Raw genomic sequence first — 19994 nt, forward strand, 5'->3', positions numbered from 1 at the left:
TTTTGCTCTTCGGTTATGGTTCCTGTGTCTTTAAGAATTATGACTCTATATTGTTTTTGTATCATATAGGACATTAGCGCCAAGACGCTGATTGATATTTGCGTGCTTTATAAATCTATTAACATTACCATTATTCTAATGAGGCATAACCATCAATATTAAAGGGGGCTGGGGATCCCACCCCGGATCCGGATAGCGGTAGCATGCTGATCTTAAGAGGGCTGTGTGGATTATTTAGTGTGTCATGCACGCTTTGTGTGTTTACATTAAAAGCTAGTATTTGACTGGACAATCATCTTATTGCTGCTGGTGTTTGCATGTTGAGTTATGAGCCTGTGTCTTTCTAGCACATACCTCCTCTGAAGAGCCTATGACTGCCACACAAACGCAACCAATGACAGTCAAGTTCTAGACCGAGTAGTATTCGGCCCAATTACTCAGGATCTCACAGCTGCTTCTGCTTGTTCTGTGACCCTCTGAAAGGGTTTTGAAAACACGAAATTCAGAATTGCACAAATAACCACTATTCCTAAACTCAGTATTTCTGATGGATACAACTACCTGTGGATTCCTCACCTCATGAATACTCCCATGGCGCCAGCATTCAACGGAAATCTTCTTACTAGTCTCTGCACGTCGACGAGGACGTCACTGTCTCGCACGCGACGCCGTCTGACGTCATACAGGCAATAAGAGGTCCTCGACGACGTGCGGACGTCAGTTCCCTTTTTTCCGTGCATTCGAAACGGTTATCTTCGAGGGAGCAACTGTTACTCTTGCGGTTACAGTGTATATCTTGCTGCGTACTCTTTCTCTGTGGAAATAATGTCGCAGAGAAAGTCTGGATTTAAGCCTTGTCGTGAGTGCGGAGGCAAGATGTCGGTGACGGATCCTCATTCCGATTGCCTTTGGTGTTTGAGCTCCGACCACGACGTCTCGACTTGTGATTCATGTCAGCACATGAATCCGAAGGCCCTTAAAGAACGTGAGGCGAAGCTGTTTATGGCCAAGTCAAAGGAGAAGCATCACAAGAAGTCTTCTCCAAGACATCGGCGTCATCGAGACTCCCGGCGCCGTAGAGAATCTCGGCGTCATTCAAGGGAGGCTCGTTCCAGGTCTCCGGATCGGCGCCGAAAGACATGGGAGGTCAGCCCCACGGTGACGCCGCATCCTTCGACGCCGTTGCCCTCTCCGGCGTCACCAACTTCGCCTGGACAGGCGTCGGTGATTGAGGTATTGGAGCCTCAAGTGTTTTCTCCGGCGCAGACGCCGAGGCCGGCGTCGGGGTCGCCTCCGAGACAGGCACCCCAGTATCCGGCTTTTCCCACCCCTGGAGCCGATAGTTCCGCATTCTTGAATGCGATGTATGCCATCTTCCAACAGATGGCTCCAGGGGGTGCTCTGGCTGGGCCTTTGGCCTTTTCTTTGGGTGATCCTGCGCCTCTTCGGCCGGCACCCTTTATGCCCTTTCTCCCGTTTGGGAACGTGGGCTCGGCGCCAGTGTCGGCGCCGGTGGCCGCTCCGGTGTCTTCGGAGGGATTGGCCCCAGGGATTTCCATCCCGTCGACGTCGAGATTTCGGCCTGTGACTCCGGTGGGTCCATCTGTTTCAGCTGCTCTTCAGTCGGCGCCGAAGTTACCCGTGGCGCCGGATGCGGCGTCGGTGGCTTCGGAAGATCGGCGCCGATCTCCGACTTCGGCGGAGGCATTGTCGACTCCGCGGATTGAGCAACGACTGCATTCAAGGAGGCGTGCTCTCCGGGTACTAGAAGAGCAGGAGTACCAACGAGCCCTAGAGGAAGGAGAGCTAGAGGACTCGGGTGATGGGCTGCGTGGACTGGAGTCGGCCAGTGGGCTGGACACTTCCCCTGAGTGGGACCTTTCGTCCCCGGGGGAATATACTGAGGAAGCTGCTTCCTTTCATACAGTGGTACGGAAGGCAGCTAGTTTTTTGGACCTGCCTTTGCCGGTGGTGGAGGCGAAACAAAACCTTTTGACGGAGGTGTTGCATCCGGCCTCAGCCGCGGCGGAGCCTCTGTTACCTTTTAATGACGCTCTGCTGGATCCGGTTTTAGAGGTGTGGAAGAGGCCGGCATCTTCCCCAGCAGTTCACAGAGCCGTGGCCAGGAGGTATCGGACGGCTCCAACTGATCCTGGTTTCCTATCTAGGCACCCTACGCCGGAGAGCTTGGTAGTGCAGGCCTCCTGTTCGTCCAAGTCAGCGCCTGGTTCTTTCCCGAAAGCTAGAGGCGCAGTCGAAGAAGATTTTTTCGTCCTGCAGTCTGGCGTTAAAAGCCACTAATGCGACCTGTATCCTGGGGAGGTATATTCATGCTCTGATGGATGACATCTCCTCTTCGTTTACAGAGCTTCCCCAGGGTCTTTTGGATCTTGTCTCTGATGCCCAGGCTGCTGCGACCCAAATTATCCAGACGGGACTGGATACCACCGACTCGGTAGCCAGAGCAATGGGCACAACTGTGGTGGAAAGGAGACAGGCCTGGCTCCGTAACTCGGGCTTTTCGGCAGATGTACAGTCCACATTGTTGGATCTCCCATTTGATGGGGACAAACTGTTTGGGGCTAAGGCTGATTCGGCCTTGGAACGTTTTAAGGAGAGCAGGGCCACGGCTAAGTCGTTGGGACTCCAAGCTCCTTCTTCCACGGCCTCTTCCAGATTCTTCAGGAGGTTTCGTGGATTTGGGCGTGGCTCTTCCTCCTCTTCCTTTCGGGGAAGATATCAGCAACCTGCCTCTTCCCATCCCTATAGATCTTTTAGGGGGAGGGGTAGGGTCCGCACCAGGGGAGCCTCTCAGCAGCACTCTGCCTCTTCCTCATCCTCTGGCGGGGTGCAGCAGGGGAAGCAGCCTTAGGCTTCCACCATTTCCCACTCACTCCTCTCCTGTAGGGGGAAGATTACAGCATTTTCTCACCAAATGGGAGACTGTTACGTCGGACACTTGGGTTCTCAGTGTTGTGGGAAAAGGCTACACCCTTCCCTTTCGGGAGTTTCCGCCCCTCATCCCGCCCCGCCCTTCGTATTGTTCACAAGAACACCTCCTGTTGCTAGAACAGGAGGTAGAAGTCCTCCTTTTAAAGGGCGCGGTGGAGTTGGTCCCGGAGCAGGAAAGGGGTCAAGGAGTTTACTCAAGGTATTTCCTGATTCCCAAGAAGGATGGTCGTTTGAGACCAATTCTGGACCTGAGGATCTTGAATTGGTTCCTCAAGCAGGAAAAGTTCAAGATGCTGACCCTAGCACAGGTGCTTTTGGCGTTGAACATGGAAGACTGGATGGTGTCTGTCGACTTGCAGGATGCTTACTTTCATATCCCGATACTCAAGTCACACAGGAAGTATCTCCGGTTTGTGGTGGGATCGCAACACTACCAGTTTGCGGTCCTTCCGTTTGGTCTTACTTCAGCACCTCGAGTCTTCACGAAGGTGATGTCGGTGGTTGCGGCAGAGCTCAGAAGGAAGGGGATAGCAGTATTCCCTTACTTGGACGATTGGTTGATCAAAGCCAAGTCCCCGGAGCTTGTGTTGCGTCATCTGCAGTCAACAACCCAGTTGTTGTTCGACCTGGGCTTTTCGGTGAACGAGCCCAAATCTCACCTAGAGCCCTCTCAGCGCCTCCTGTTCATAGGGGCAGTACTGGATACAACATTGGGTCGGGCCTTTCCTCCGCCTCAGCGGATTCAAGATATTCAAGATTTGGTTCCAATGTTTCTAAATGGAGCGGTAGTTCCAGTCCTCAAGGTCCTTCGTCTGCTTGGTCTTTTTGCCTCCTGCATTCTGTTGGTCACGCATGCTCGCTGGCACATGAGGGCTCTTCAGTGGTGCCTCCGAAGGCAGTGGTCTCAACACAGAGGGGATCTAGAGGGTACTGTCAAGATCTCCAGAGATGCTGCTGTGGATTTGAAGTGGTGGATTGCAAGCAACAATCTTTCACAAGGAAAGCCGTTCCAGCAGTCGCCACCAGTGGCCACAGTCATAACGGATGCTTCCACTCTAGGGTGGGGAGCTCATCTGGGGGATCTGGAGATCAAAGGTCTTTGGTCTCCAGAGGAACAGATTTTTCACATCAATCTGTTAGAGTTACGGGCTGTACGTCTGGCTCTCAAGGCCTTCCTCCCTTCCCTTCGTGGTCAGTCGGTACAGGTCCTAACGGACAATACTACCACGATGTGGTACATAAACAAGCAGGGAGGAGTGGGGTCGTACCTTCTCTGCAGAGAAGCTCTTCGACTATGGTCCTGGGCAAAGGACCATCGGATTTGCTTGATAGCAAACCATCTGGCCGGAGTCTTGAACGTGCGTGCGGACAGTCTCAGTCGCCACTTCTCGGCAGACCACGAGTGGCGTCTCCATCCAGATCAAGTCCGTTTAATCTTCCAGAAGTGGGGGTTTCCTCGGGTAGATCTGTTCGCCACTCGAGAGAACGCGCATTGTCCGTTGTTCTGCAGCCTTCAGTATCCGATGCAGGAAGCGTTGGGGGACGCGTTTCAAATGACCTGGTGCGGCCAGTTGCTTTACGCGTTTCCTCCCATACCCTTGATTCCTCGAGTATTGAGGAAGATTCGCCAAGACCGGGCTCTAGTAATCTTAATAGCTCCGGATTGGCCAAGGAGGGTGTGGTACTCCGACCTTCTCCAACTCTCAACGTGCCCGCCGCTCCGTCTCCCTTTCAGGGCAGACCTCCTCTCACAGTCGCAGGGGCAGGTTCTACACCCCAACCTCCAGAGTCTGCACCTACATGCCTGGAGATTGAACGGGGCAACCTGAGTTCCTTCTCTCTCCCGCCTGAGGTAGTGGATGTTATATTAGCGGCCAGGCGACACTCCACTAAATCTATCTACGCTAATAGGTGGTCTAAATTTGTTGCGTGGTGTGGAGAGAGGCAGATTGATCCTTTACATGCTCATCTATCGGACGTTTTGTCTTTTGCTCTATCTCTGGCGCAAAAAGGTTGTGCAGTGGCTACCATTAAAGGTTATTTATCGGCCTTGTCAGCCTTCATATGTCTTCCAGACCAACCATCTTTATTTAAATCCCCTATTGTTATCAGATTCTTGAAAGGTCTTCTAAATCAATATCCTCCAAAGCCATTCGTTATGCCGCAATGGGATTTGTCCTTAGTCCTGACTTTCCTTATGGGGTCCCCTTTTGAACCTATGCATTCTTGCCCCTTGAGGTATTTGGTTTTAAAAACAGTCTTCCTGATAGCTATAACATCAGCAAGGAGAGTGAGTGAGTTGCAGGCCTTATCAGTAAAACCCCCTTATACAACTTTTTATGGGGATAAGGTGGTGTTGAGGACCAAGGCTGCTTTCCTCCCGAAGGTTGTTTCACCCTTCCATTTGGCTCAGGCAATTACTTTGTCCATGTTCTATCCTCCGCCTCATCCTTCCAAAGAGGAAGAAAGACTGCACCGTCTGGACCCAAAGAGAGCGTTGAGCTTCTTTATCGATAGAACAAAGGATTTCAGGCTGGAGGATCAGCTGTTTATTGGATACGTGGGCAAGAGGAGAGGAAAGGCAGTCCACAAGAGAACACTATCCAGGTGGGTTGTTCTTTGCATTAAAATATGTTACTCTTTGGCAAAGAAGGATCCTCCTGAGGGCATTAGAGCTCATTCCACCAGAGCTAAGTCGGCCACTTCGGCCTTAGCCAGAGGTGTTCCTGTGGTCGACATCTGCAAGGCCGCAACTTGGTCGTCCCTTCACACTTTTGCAAAACATTACTGTTTAGATTCTGAGGTTAGAAGGGACGGCCATTTTGCACGGTCAGTGCTGCAGGATTTCTTGGTTTGACCATTTAGGCACTCACCGCCGGGCGTGGTACTGCTTTGGGACTCTATTCATGAGGTGAGGAATCCACAGGTAGTTGTATCCATCAGAAGAACGAGTTACTTACCTTCGGTAACGACTTTTCTGGTGGATACATTAGCTACCTGTGGATTCCTCACGGTCCCACCCGCCTCCCCGTTGCCTTTATGGTCTTGCCAAGTAATCCTTGAGTGCGCTCCTCTTGGTCTTTGAGGGTGCAATAGATGTATATATATAATATATTTATATATACGTAGGTATATGTGTATATATCTTTATGTATATACTTGGTGTGTGTATATATTTTAAAAGAGAGAGTTTTATATATATATATATATATATATATATATATATGTACTTAAAAAGATTTACAGTTATTCATACAATGTGGTGTATTTTTACAATATAATGGATGTTGCTTTGTTCTTTCATTGCATTGCCTGGTTGTTCTCATGCACGTAAAAAATGATTGGTACTGACGTCCGCACGTCGTCGAGGACCTCTTATTGCCTGTATGACGTCAGACGGCGTCGCGTGCGAGACAGTGACGTCCTCGTCGACGTGCAGAGACTAGTAAGAAGATTTCCGTCGAATGCTGGCGCCATGGGAGTATTCATGAGGTGAGGAATCCACAGGTAGCTAATGTATCCACCAGAAAAGTCGTTACCGAAGGTAAGTAACTCGTTCGTTGAGCACATTAAAAAAAATGCATAGATTTCCTTCAGGCCCATTTTTAATTAAGTACATTTTATCATATGAATTGTTCAATGGTTAGGACATAGTGAAAAACACAGCAATCTGTAGTTTAGTTTTTGACTCTGGATATCACATGTTTTTGGGTAATCAGCAAACACTGTGGGGTCATTATGACCCTGGCGGTCCTGCTCCGCCATGCCAGTGGTGGCGGCCAGACCGCCGACATTGTGGCGGTGCAAGACCGCCAAATTATGACAATGGAAGTGAACTAGCTGCATTGCAGCCAGTTCACCACCTGTACCGCCAGGAGGGTAGGACTGCCTGGCCGAAGGTTGACCACCTTCGACCCGGTGGCCACCTAACGGCGCCCACAGTATTTTGAGTGGCCTTACCGCCAGGGATTCCGTGGCAGCAGCACCGCCACGGAATCCCTGGTGGTAACGATACTGGCGACAGGAATACTCATTGCTGTCGCCACTGCAGAATTGCCCAACCTTCCCCCCTCCATGTAGGACTCACCCCTGACCCCATCAGAAGCCCCCCACCCCCAAGCAGTGACACCTGCCTCCTCCAATCCTCATTCTGTACCCCATTCCCCTGATCCCCATTCTGAACCCCCCACCCCCATACAGCCACGCAGGCACGCATCACACATACATACATGCACACATACACACGCACTCATTCACACACACATGCACACAGGGCCATGACACCCCCTTACCCCCTGCATACATGCATTCATACAAACACACATACATTTGCATACAAACGCACACAAACACACACAACACCCCCACTCCCCTCCATTCACACAAACACCCCCCCATTCATGCACACAACACTCAACACCCCCCCCGTCGGTCGATCACCTTACCTGGTGGTCGTCCAGGAGGGAACGGGGTCCATGGCACTTGCTCTGCCGCCAGCGCCCCGACTCTATAAAACCACCACACCGTTTACAGTGATGTAATACAGCGGGCGGTGTTGTGGTGATGTGGCGGTGGAGCAACCTCCACTAGACCGCCAACTGCCAGTATGGCTGCTGGCTGCTTCCCCGCCTAATAGTGGCGGAGAGCAGCCAGCAGCCATAATATGGCGGTCTCAAGACCGCCAACACTGGCGGTCATTTGGGGGGCGTGGCATTGGCGGTCTTTGTGAAAGACCGCCAATTTCAAAATGAGGACCTATATATCCCTGCACCCAGATGGGTCTGACATAGATAATGGTATATTATTTTTGTAAATAAACCATCTGGACAAAAAATTACAGAGAAAAACATTGTCACCATTTTGTATTTTTTACATTTTTAATGATGAGAATGATTCATTTCTTGGGGAAAACCCAGAAAGCTTTCTGGGTTCACCTATGAGTTTCACAGCTGTTGCTACCACAAACTACAAGTAGATAGAAAATACAAAAAGTACGTGAAATCGATTACAACTTGTTTGATAAACTTGTTAGCATAAGGCTCCTGATTAGTTCTTCCTGACCACCGCCATCTGGTAGATGGTAGGGTTGAGAGATGGACTGCTGTTCAAATAAGGGAGTTTCTAGGCAGAGATTGCACACTTCATTGTGCCCTTATTTCGGATACTCCTGCATGAAGCCATCACCTTACACAAAGGCTGTATCGGAGGGACAGCCAGAAAGAATACTAACCCATACCAGTTCTGAAACCATAGACACTGTATCCACATCCCCGGTCAGAAAAATGTGCGGAAAGGTGGGGTCCAACCCACCCTTCACGGTTCCAGTTCGAAGTCATTCATGACCAAGGAAGGAAGCGCTCCCCACATTAGTCAAAATGGTCTGCTGTGTCGAAGGCTGATGTCTGCATGACAGCGAGTCTGCCGTTAATGAGAGGACATTACCTGAAGTCAGCACTTTCTGCCGCAGGAGCTGAGGGGATGCATAGAGTCTAGACGTTTGTCCGCCTGCTGAGAGAGGGAGAGAGTGTGCCTGGCCCTACAAGAGGAGAGACTGTTCAGGAGGAGAAGCTCAAAGCATTCCCAGCATGTGGAACTGGCTGAAAAAGTGAGCGTCTACAAGGGAGCAAAGCCAGCAGCGACCCATATGTGGAAAGCTTCCCGGGTCTCCATGAGAAGTTCCTGCTGTGAACTTCTAACAAGTCAGAACACTTAATCGCTGCTGAGGTGCAAGCCTTGATCAGCCAGGAGGCCACAACTGCCGGAAAAAAACCAGACAATCAAGATTAGCCTTCAGGTTGCATTTGCCATCCCAGTGTCCTGTCTGCAGTCAGCCTAGGGAGATCAGACTGCTGAGTACACGTGAGCCGCCATACTGATATCTCCCGGCTGTCGAATTCCAAGCGAGGTTGCAGCAGCGGCTCCCATATTTCAAGAGCTGCAGGAGCAGAGCTGCTGCATTCATCCATCCGGCAGCACTTGAGGTGCAACGGAGGGCAGGTAACCGTGAATGGAACTAGAGACTGAGGAAGCAGACTGAGGTAGCAAAACTAACTCTTACTGAGTGAATGTAAAGAGATGAAACTGAACTGAACTGTTGTGCACAACTATAAAGTGAACTGCCCCTGTGCCTATTAAGGGCCTTGTCCCAAGCTATACACTAGGAGGCCTATTTATACTCTGTTTGCGCCGGATTTGCGTCATTATTTTTTTTACACAAATCCAGTGCAATCTCCATATTTGTATTTTGGCGCTAGACATGTCTAGCACCAAAATATTTGAGTTAAAGTAATTTTTTGCCTACGTAAAACTACCTTGCGTCAATGAGATGCCAGGTAGGCATTCCCTGGCAAAAATTACTCTAAGGCCCAGGCGCCTTATTTATCTTCGGGAGGGAGGCGAGCCTAAATAATGGCGCTAAGCTTGCTTAGCATCATTATTTAATACAGGCATTAGGGGACCTGTGGGCATATTTCCATGGTGGAACACCATGGAATAAGCTCACAGGTGCCCTCCTCAGGCCCCAGGAACACCCACACCAAAGGGACACCAGAGGATGGGGGACCCCATCCCAGGTAAGTATAGGTAAGCTGAGGTAAGTATTATATATATTTTTTTTTAAGTGCCATATCTAACTTGGGCCCCCATACATGGCACTGTGCCCAGTGGCCATGCTGCGGGGCATGACTCCTGCCTTTACTTAGACGGGAGTCATGTCCATGGAGGTTGTGCGTCCAACAATGGCACTAGTCAGGTTAGAGTCATGTATTTTGATGCTAACCGGGCCTTAGTGCCGGGCTTGCGCCATTCCTTAAGTATGGCACTCGGCTGGCGTCCTGGAATGACGGCGCTATACTTTTTGATGCAAACATGCGCTTACGCAGGTTTGCGTGCACAAGTATAAATCAGGCCCTAGGTATAATAGAGGACAGAAGGAGTGTACCAAATGGTGTGGCTCCTCACAAAAGATCGCCAACAGGAGTACAACCCTGTGTCTGAGTGCCCTAATTGCTCTGTTAAATGAACTACCAAGACTGCTAATTCTGTTTTTTTTTTTCTTCCTCTTTTTTGGACAAAAATAGTATAATGTTTGGTTTACAACTTTAATGAATACAGAATCAGCAAGGGTGCCGGTTGTGGCCCGGATTAATCCTTGTAGTGAATTATTCAGCATTATTCAGCATTAGTATCAAGCCCTAACAAGCTGGTAAAACCATTTGTTCTACATTATTGGAGTTTGGAACTCTTTCTGATTAATAGCGGTGGGCAGAAAGAACAGAGACTAGAAACTCCTTCGGTACCAGTGGTGGAGCCGAGGTAGCATAATCTGGGATACTGTGTTTCATCCCTGAACTCGGGTACCACGGGTAGAGCAGTAATATCATGAAGTCGGATACTGGGATCCAAAACTTTCCCCTTAGTGCAATGAGTGGTTTACCCAGGGATGGAACTGGATAAGCCATTGAGGTCTGGAAGTGTGTCTCAGAAAGATATCTGAAACTCTGTCTGGGCACTAGGAATGGGCAGCAGTACCTAGAACTAGAATAGTGAGGTGTGACGGCTTATCTGGTATCATAGCTGGGTGAGAACCAGCTGTCGCTTTGATACTCTGGTCTGACACTCTATCCTTGTATGAAGAGTGGCCCACAAAATAGCAGAAGGTGGGACTAAGAGCTCTGAAGATTCCTTCTGGGTACCCTAGGTGGGGTAGCAATAACTGGCATTCAACCTCTGTTTGGATACCAGGGTGGAATAGAAATTGCAGAAGCTGGAATATTGGAGTCCAAATCACTCTCTCCATAACAGGGGCAAGCAGAGCTGCCAAAAGCAAGATCTGTCATACTGGGTTCCAAAATACAGGTAAAGGAACCAGGGGTGGCCAGCGGGAGCTTACATATAGTACTGTATATCCCTCACAAGGTCCTGGGGTGGTTCAGAAAGACCAAGATCTGTTTTTGTTCATTGGATGATATTGTAGTATTTGTATAGTGCTTTATACCCTTCCACAAAGTGCTCAGACGTGAGAATAGATTCAGTCATCCTTTCAGAGTGTGTGCTTGAGAGAAGGAGGGATGCAGTCTGTCCTATGAGAAGGTATCAGATGAGGTGTGTGATGTTCAGAGATATGCTTCAAACATAGGGTGGTGAACAGCAAATTGCACTTAAGGATGCTCTGTTGTGCCGCGGTCTGAGAACAGATACGATGCGTACAGTGTCCCCCCCTGCTAAGCTACCACTTTTTGTCTATCCTGTGATTATGCTGATGGGAAGAGCCAGCTTTTTAGTTCTCTGGGAAATTCCAGATGAATATTTATTATTCGTGTTCTTGCTGGAATCAAGCTCCAGTGTTAAACTGTTTGAACAGATAAGAAGGTTCTGCACCTTCACAATCTTTGTAAGGGGGAATTACCAGAAGTGGAGCCATGCCAGAGCATGGGAGTGTTGCTGGAGTACTAATGCAAAGCTTTTCTTAGAGGAAAGTTGGTCCATTCCATGTATTACTTGGCGTGCCAAGGATATGGCTGTGAAGGAGATGTACAGCCGTTGTAATGCTCTTACGATGTGTAATGTGTTAGTCCACATGGGGAGGTTGATTATGTGTCTTGCAGCTATATTCTACATTCTTAATAACTTGTGATATAAGAAGAGTTGTCCTTTAAGGTCTTGTGTTTTGAACTCCAGCTGGTTGGAAGCAGGAGGTGAGATATTGGGATCTGAAGCTTTGTCTTGGTAAAGTGTGGGGCAGAAGAGGGGAAAGGGGAACATATCTGCACTCTCCATCAAATACATTTTTCTAGAACAACTAGAGTCTAGAATCCATGCTACTCTGTTGCAGTTGAGAAAGGCTATGGGGACCTTTTAGTTAAACCAAGCTGTGCCCTACCTCTTGGTCTTTGATTCACTTTGAGTGCATGTGTAGGAGCAATTACATTCATAACCCTGCATATTTTATCTCTTAAATAAATTACATCTATTAAAACTGTCTAAATCTAGATTCATGTGAAGGTTTTATATCTGAGGCAAACTGACCGATTTTATAAACAAGTAATTAATAGAGAAAGAGTTTCTCTAAAGTGATTTTTTAAATAGGTGGATTATGTTATCACTCTCTAATGTTGCTCTTTTTGCAGTATTTGTCCTTCGGTGCGGATTCAAATGGCAGTGGCGTGGCGGCTGTGTTAGAACTGATGAGGCTGTTCCATGGGCTTTACAGTGATGCCAGGAGCCGGGCCAGGTAGGTGATCTGTACATTATGATCAGAAATGAATATTTGTATTTATTTATTTCAAAAATCTTTTTATTAAAGTTTCCACACAGTACAAGGAAGGAAATACAGTACAAGCAAAACAAAAAGGCAGGACCACAATGCAGAGGGCAGTGAGCAACACATGTGGATGGGAAGGCATTCTGAAATCGCCTACAATGCATGGAAACATACTGGTACATGCAAAAGTGGCATTAAGTCTAATGTCAAGGAACTTGTTTATATGCTGCAGGTCTGCAGCACATCTGTGTCAAAGGTCATCACTACTATGCAAGGCAGAAAGGCACTATGCAGCATTATGACCCAACACCACTGACTTCCGGGGGTGTCGTCTCTGGTGGGAAGCACTCATCAGACTCCCTCACTCCCAGCATAAAGGGCCTGATTTAGATTTCAGCGGACGGATATCCCAGGCCCCGAAATATAAATCCAATAGGAAATAGTGGGATTTATATTTTGGCGGACGGGTTATCCGTCACTGTTGTGATGGAATAAACTGTCTGCGGAAATCTAAGGCCCATAGTCTCTAAAAGGGCCCCAAATGTCACACGGGTGTGACCTCACTGGTTGCAGGGATGGATATACCTCTGCTCGTTACAAAATATTGCATCGCACAACCAGTCATCAGTGTTTGGTATGGGCCCCTTGAGCCAAGCACTAGCCACTTGCGATGTGCCAGCACAAACAACAGTGTAACCAGCCGCCTTCTACCTCAAGGAATGTCTGTCACAAAGCCCAGCCGCAACCACCAAGGTGCATACAGATGCTGGGTCATCGGGGCAGTGGCAGCCTGTTGAGCCAAGTAAATTGTCCATAAGGTGTAACTGCTTAGGCTTGTAACATAGTCTACTGAGGATATTGAAATACATGAGCCTGTGCTTCTGGTTCATAGAAACTAGCCCAGTTTGTTCACAACAGTATCTCCATGCTTTTAGCAGAAGCTCTACCCCCAGGTCTCTCCCCCATTTCTCCTTGAGCCCTGTGCCTGTAGCTGTGAGCACCTCTTCTGTTATATGATAAAGTCAAACCCCCCCCTCGTGTTAGTCTCCAGAGACCTCTGCATCAGTGATGTATACTCCATAGGCCAGCGCTCGTAGAAAACATGGCATAACAGATCATAGGCAAACAGGTCGAGCATATTACCCTTCCCAATGGAGTAAAACTTGTCTAATGAGGAGAACTTGTCCACTTTAAACAGTTGCCCTAACCTCGTAAGAGTTATTTACTGCAGTGTAAGCTGCACCGTCTTGTCCATGGTAGGTTTCAGAGCCGGGTTGTTTACTAACAGTATTTCAAGGGAATAAATAGTCGTGCAAACTGTGTATCTCCCCAGGGTAGTGAAGGTCCTGTTTGTGCACCAGACTGTTTCTAAATAAACACAGTATTTTGGAAGTGGCGTGGCAAGGATTGTGTTTGAGGCACCAAGTCTGACCTGATCATGTCCATTTTGAAGGTGGGCAGCGGTGCATTGAGAGTTCACCCAGTATATATCGTAATGTGCACACAAAGTTACCACAGCACACCACTAAACAGTATAATCAAAATAAACAGGATATGTATCCCTAGTAGGACATGAAATCGAAAGTAGAATGCATAAATCTCCCAAGTCCATTGGAGAAGGTGTCTTTATTTGAAGGCACAGTCCGCCCCAAAACAGATAGTGAGTTCTTCGAAATACAGCCAAAACAGATAGTGAGTTCTTCAAATACAGCCAACACGTGTGTCGTCACTCAGGTGACTTCATCAAGGCTGCAAAGCAATGATATGACCAAACATTGTATATAGAGATACCCATCATTAGAAAAAGTATAGTTTGTGCCACAAGGGTGGCCTATAAGATGTGCAAAAGAACGGGGAGGGAAGGTGGCAAATAATCTACAACCCAAGTGAACAAGGAGGAAGAAAGGTTAGGCATGGCGCAGTAAAAAGTTAAAGAAAGACCCAATTTGTGAAATGAGAGGGAAAGTCCTAAATCGTCCTGAAAGCATAAGAAAAATAACCGTGGTCCTATTAGATTAGTGAAGAACGTGAGAGTGTGTTCCAAAGTTAGCAGGCTGAGTCCGTGTACAGTCTAGAGCATGCTAGAGAGATAAAAGGATGACCACCTAAAAAAATAATGATAAATGTACCTAGACCATCTGGTCAATTAGGAAGAGTCGGACAACCATCGATAAGGAAAATAAGTGATATTCTGTAGAGAAAAAATAAAAAATGAAAAACTACTAATAATTTAAGAAATGGGTGTAGTTGGCCAATGTAAATATCTAAGGAAGCAACAAAATAAATAGATAACATATATCATGGTACTAAAAATACCTTCAGAAATCTGTTAATAGTATTGTCTCCTGTATTTAAGGTGCAAAGAGTCTCCAAAGGTGACCATGGAGACTGTGGACGGCCCTGATAAGCCGAGAGTCATGACGTCTGCATAGAGAAAAGAAAATAAATGAACACAAGAAAAGACTTAACAAGTCATAAAATAGGAAAACAGTAACGAAAAAGGATAGCCTAGTAGTGACACTAAATCAGTCCAATGCAATATAATTGCATTAACGGATTGCCCAAGCCCGAAGCCGGTAGATGGTAAGGCCACAGTGTAAACCCAAATAATGACGGCATCCACTGGTTATTAACCCGTGGTACCCATTAGAAAAAGTCCCAAATCTAAGAACGCAAGTAATAACCAGGACGGATACACTTTGGAACGTTATAGCCAACGTCACCATAGTTGTAGCATAAATAGTTATGAAACCATTAAAGACAATTAACACGGTCACATGGCATCGGTAAGTTATATGATGTGGATGTCGGTTGCAAATAAAACATATGGTTTGAAATAGCCATAGACTGACTGGGCGAAACACCAACCGTAACGTTGGATAGCTAAGGGATAGGATGTAATGGTAGGGCATCCTACCATGTCGAAGGAGTAGAGCCGGGAAAGTCGTCCGGTCGCTCCCAATTCGAGTGAGCAAGTCCGAGAACGCGGCACTGGTTATCCAACTTGTATCGGAGATGACGAAAATAGAAAAGGGTCTAAATATTGGACAGACACGTCCGTGAACACACATAGACTAGGAAAGCAAAAACGGCGGCCATCTTAGAAGTAATAAGGTACTCAGTAGCAATGTATACGTAAAGGGGTGGTTATAAAAAGTTGTGCCATTAGATAAAACAGCCCAAAGAATGACCTTAATGACCTGGACTACTCTCTAGCTAGTAGTCAGAAACGTATGAAGATCAACAAAACGGTGGTTATCTATAGGTGATAAGGTTGAATCTGGTAATTCGCTAGAGAAGGGGGAAACTAGAAACAGTTGTGCCAATGAGTATAAAGACCCTAACTGTGGTCTCAGTTGGCTAAAAATCAACAGACCCAATTAGTGAAAAGGACAGAGCCAATGTCCTCACATTGTGACACAAATAGAATAGGGACTGGATACAAACAACGAGTATAATGTAGCTGGGAAAATAGATCATACTTAAAGGCATGCATGTGCTTACAAGAGAAAGGGAGGGAAGGATCAACAAAGATCTATAGACACAGAAGTAAACAAAGAGAAACAAAAATAACAATTGAATGATAGCAGTAGTGTGGACCATTATGGGTATATCGTAATGTGCCCTGGCCACCAGAAAGTGTTGTTCCACATCTGGCACTATGCATCCTCCCTGCTTATAGGATCAATATATCCCAACCAACACGAGGTGTTTTGCCTCCCCCAACTAATCTGAGGATCATGGAGCACACCTTCACAAAAAAGTGTTTACCAAGAAGTACATGAATACTGATAAAGAGGTAGAGCAGCTTCAGAAGGATCAGCATTTTGATTAGTGCCACTCTGCCTGCCAACCATTGTGGAAGAGGGAGCCATCATTCGATTTGTGAGGCACAAAGTATCCAGCACTGGGCCATAATTGTCCCGCACAGTTCTGCCTATTGGCCTCATTTCGAGTTTGGCGGATGGAAAAGCCCGTCCGCCAAACTCCTGACAGGGTGCCTGCCGCCAACGCGTCGACCTCCCCGCCGTGGTCATTATGAGTTTCCTGCTAGCTCGGCGGGCTGAAGCAGGAAACAGGCTACAGCATTGTCTCTGGCTCGTAATCGAGCCGGCGGCAATGCTGCAGCCAGCAGGGTGCACCAGTACCCTCACAGTGTTCACTGTCTGCAAAGCAGCTGGTGGTCTAACCAACAGGGTTGTACTGTGGCAATCAGACAGCCGCATCTGCGGCAGTCCTGACCGTCACTGCGAGTGATGACCCCATAAGCCTCTGTTGATTAGAATTCTCACAAATCATACCAGTTCCTCCCGCCAAACAAACGGGAAGTTTGACACAAAATTATAGGTCCCGTCAGTTAGAGGAAACAGGTCTGACTTCACCCAGTTAATTTGCAGACCTGAGTAGTCTTCAAAGCAGACAACCTCTCATATAATAGGATCACATTTACATTAGGGTAATAATAGGATGTCGTCTGCATACATGGAGACTATATATCGTTGCATGGGAAATGAGAGACCATGTTCAATATGTGTCTCTCGCAACAGTGAAGCAAGAGGCTCCAATGCAAGGGTGAATAATAGTGGTGATAAGAGGCGTGTCCCGGTGGATCTGAAAGGCATTGGAAGTTAATCCGTTTACCTGGACCCTCTCTGCAAGGTCCGCGTACAGTAGCTTGGTCATGCTCAGGAAGTAATGACCATGACTCAGTTTACCCAGGACTGTGAAGAGTTACAGCCACTCCAAGGAGTCAAATGCTTTCTCAGCGTCTAGAAACACGGAGACCATCCGTGGCCTGGTGCAGTAAAGCAGCGTAGGCAGCGTTCTCAAGTTGCTAGAGGTGGCCCTTCCTGGTATAACAGTTCCGGCATGAGAAGATTCAGTCCATCAGCTAGAACCCTAGATAACATCCTGTTGTCCGCATTCAATAAGGATACGTCTGTATGTTCCTGTGTCCTTTAGGTCCTTTCTGAGTTTTAGTATGCCAGATATGAGGCCTCCATCGTAGACGAGGTCAGCCTACACACCTGGAAGGCGTCCAAATATAGTAATAGTTCTAGTAATACTTTGAATTCCTTAAAGATTCAATTTTCAGCCTGTCTGAACTCAAGGACATCATCCCTCCAGACTATCTGTATCAGCCAGTATCCCCTGCAACGTTACAGAGGTGAGCAAACATTTCTGCCTGCCACCTTTCAGCCAGGCTAAGGTGATATAATTCAGAAAACCATCAAAGAGAGTGTTACCGTGTGGTGTATAATGTTTGATAACAGCTCTGAAAAGTCTGCAGTATCTCTGCATTTCCCATAATGGGTTCCCCATCAGCTGTGCACAGAATCAAACTACTGCTCTACGCTGGGTCCCTTTCAGTAACAGTCATAGAGTAACTTGGACTTTCCTCCTCCCTCTATGTGAAGGCTCAGGCATGTTTTCCAAGGAAGGCCACCTCTCGGTCAGCCAGTTTGCAATATTCTACCAGCAGGGGGTCAAGAGGGGCGAGAGTGGAAGCATTGAGAGAAATGTCATACTGCTGCTGAGAGGGGTTTAACTCCCTGTCAAGGGTCTGGGTGATCCAGATTTAAGGGCTCCCGTGAAGATCACGTTGCCACACATGAAAACTTTAAATGTTTCCCAAACTGTTTATAAAGAGGCCACCGAATCCACAGTTGTTTAAAAACTTGTCTGCCGCCCTGACTTGCTCTGCTGTGAACACTGCATCCTTTAATGCCCACGACGGGGACACCCAAGGGCTGTGCCTCTGTAAACAATTAGGTCACATAAGAGTAAGCACCACTGGTGAGTGGCCAGAGAATGTGCTGGGTAAATAGTCAAGAGATTCGACCTAAGAGACCACACTGAAAGATATGAGCCAAAAATCTATTTCCTAGTTTTCTAGTGTGAGACGTGGGCAGCAAATTAGTTTGAGTTGATCTGCGCTTCTCCACACAGTTCACACCACACAGCCACTAAGTTAACATGCTCGAGGATTTGCCACAGTGGTATACACCCTGCATCGGGGCTCCAGTTCTGTGTCTGTTTGTCTAACTCTGAGTTAAGAACTAGGTTAAAGTCTCCTAACCGAATGAAATTGCTATCACCACGTCTATGACTACACTGCATTATATCCTGAGAGAAATCTCAGGAACCATACTTAGGGGCGTAAAAGTTTAGGAGTGTGACGTGGGAGTCACACAGCGAATCGACTTGGTAAATTTGTCTGCCCAAGGGTTCTAGGTGATAGTAATGAGCTGAGAAAGGCAGTGTTTTATGGATTACAATCCAGGCCCTGCCTGTGTACGAGGTATATAGGAGCAAAGTAATTTGTGGTCCCCCCCCCGCAATGTGCAGTTAGACCTGGCCCTGGCGTCAGGCGTGTCGCTTGTAGAAAAAACACTTTAGGCCGGGCCTTTCCAAATATGCAAGTATCAATCCACGTTTTTTGGGTTGCCAAGTCCCTTAAATTCCATGTCATACGTGTAATTACATGTGTCATCTGATAAGGAGAGTCTTAGAAAACATGAAAAATGAAAATCACATGTGGGAAAAGGACATTCAAAGTCATGTAATGAAAGGTAAATAGTGTCAGCCATCTCCCGCCAAGATGAGTGCCTGCCAAGAAAGCACTACATATTGAACCTAACCACTTCATACCCACCTCCCACACTGATAACCAACCAACAGTGATTAACTTATCAAAGCAACTCACATCAAAATAGCAAACTTGTGCTTAGCACTGGGAGTAAGAAAGAACAGGTTAGAACAGCATTACTGTGACCTAGATCTGAGCGCTCAAACATCCAAGATAAAGTGGAACACTAGGTTGTCGTGACTATTTCCGTGCAGGCCACCCCATGGTACGCGCCTGAGGCATTCGCCCCCCACCATCACAACATACATGCCAACCCTCCTGATTAAGTGGGGAAACAACTGATTTCAAGGCTAGTCTCCCGCCTCCCGATTCCTGCAAGTTAAAACCCAGTTCCTCTGCGTGCTTCAGCTGACAGGGCCCATTCTTATGTAACTTGGATTATGCACTGCCAGTAACCTGATCCTGCAGGCCAGTGCACAGCACTTGCATCACACACTCTCTGTCTACCATAGCGCTTTCTCAGTGCTCCTGACAGGTAAGGAAACAAAACGTACATTTGCGTATATAATATCTGATCGTGCAGCAACAGACTTGCAAATCCCATGCATAACTGTAGCCCGATTCACGCCCCAATAGAAGACAATGGGGGAAATACATTTTCTCTATTTTTTTCTGGAAATCTCCCACTTTTCTCTTTTAAAATGTTGGCATGTATGTCATAATCATGTCAGGACCTGGTCTCCACACCATGGCGCAATGTTTGTGAGGGGTTGTTCAAGATTATGCACGCCAGGGGGGCACTCAACCGCCTCAGTCTGGGCGCATAGTGCCGGCATTTAACATTCTCAAACAGGTCCCCTGTGGCCAACCCCAGTCCGATGAGGCATGGAAGCTCTGCCTGCCAGCGCCTGTGTCGCTCTCCTTTCAAGTAAATCTTGACTGGTTTCGTACCATCCGCTGACAAAGAACACAAGTGGGTTCTCAATCTGACAGTGCAACTTTGCAGGCCATAACATTGCATAAGCAATATTGTTACCTCTGAGGAGCTTTTATATTGAGATGTACGCCCTGCAGGCATCCCGCACTGCCACAGTGAAATCAAGGTATAAAGGGAGGTCTGCACTTTGGTATTGTGCATGGGCCTTCTCCATGGCCAGGCACCAGGGTCCCTGTCTCAGTAATGCAGGAGCC

General features: G+C 47.4%; 1 protein-coding gene across 1 annotated transcript in view; it reads left to right on the top strand.

Moving 5' to 3' along the window:
- The window catches only part of LOC138266830 (BOS complex subunit NCLN-like), a 198718-nt gene that overhangs the window by 136215 nt on the left and 42509 nt on the right, over positions 1 to 19994 (top strand). The window contains exon 6 of the mRNA XM_069215554.1: positions 12081 to 12184. Within this exon, the coding sequence (XP_069071655.1) occupies positions 12081 to 12184 (104 nt within the window). The remainder of the gene's footprint in view (positions 1 to 12080; positions 12185 to 19994) is intronic.

Source organism: Pleurodeles waltl, chromosome 1_1, assembly GCF_031143425.1.
Source record: "Pleurodeles waltl isolate 20211129_DDA chromosome 1_1, aPleWal1.hap1.20221129, whole genome shotgun sequence".
Lineage (NCBI taxonomy): Eukaryota > Metazoa > Chordata > Amphibia > Caudata > Salamandridae > Pleurodeles > Pleurodeles waltl.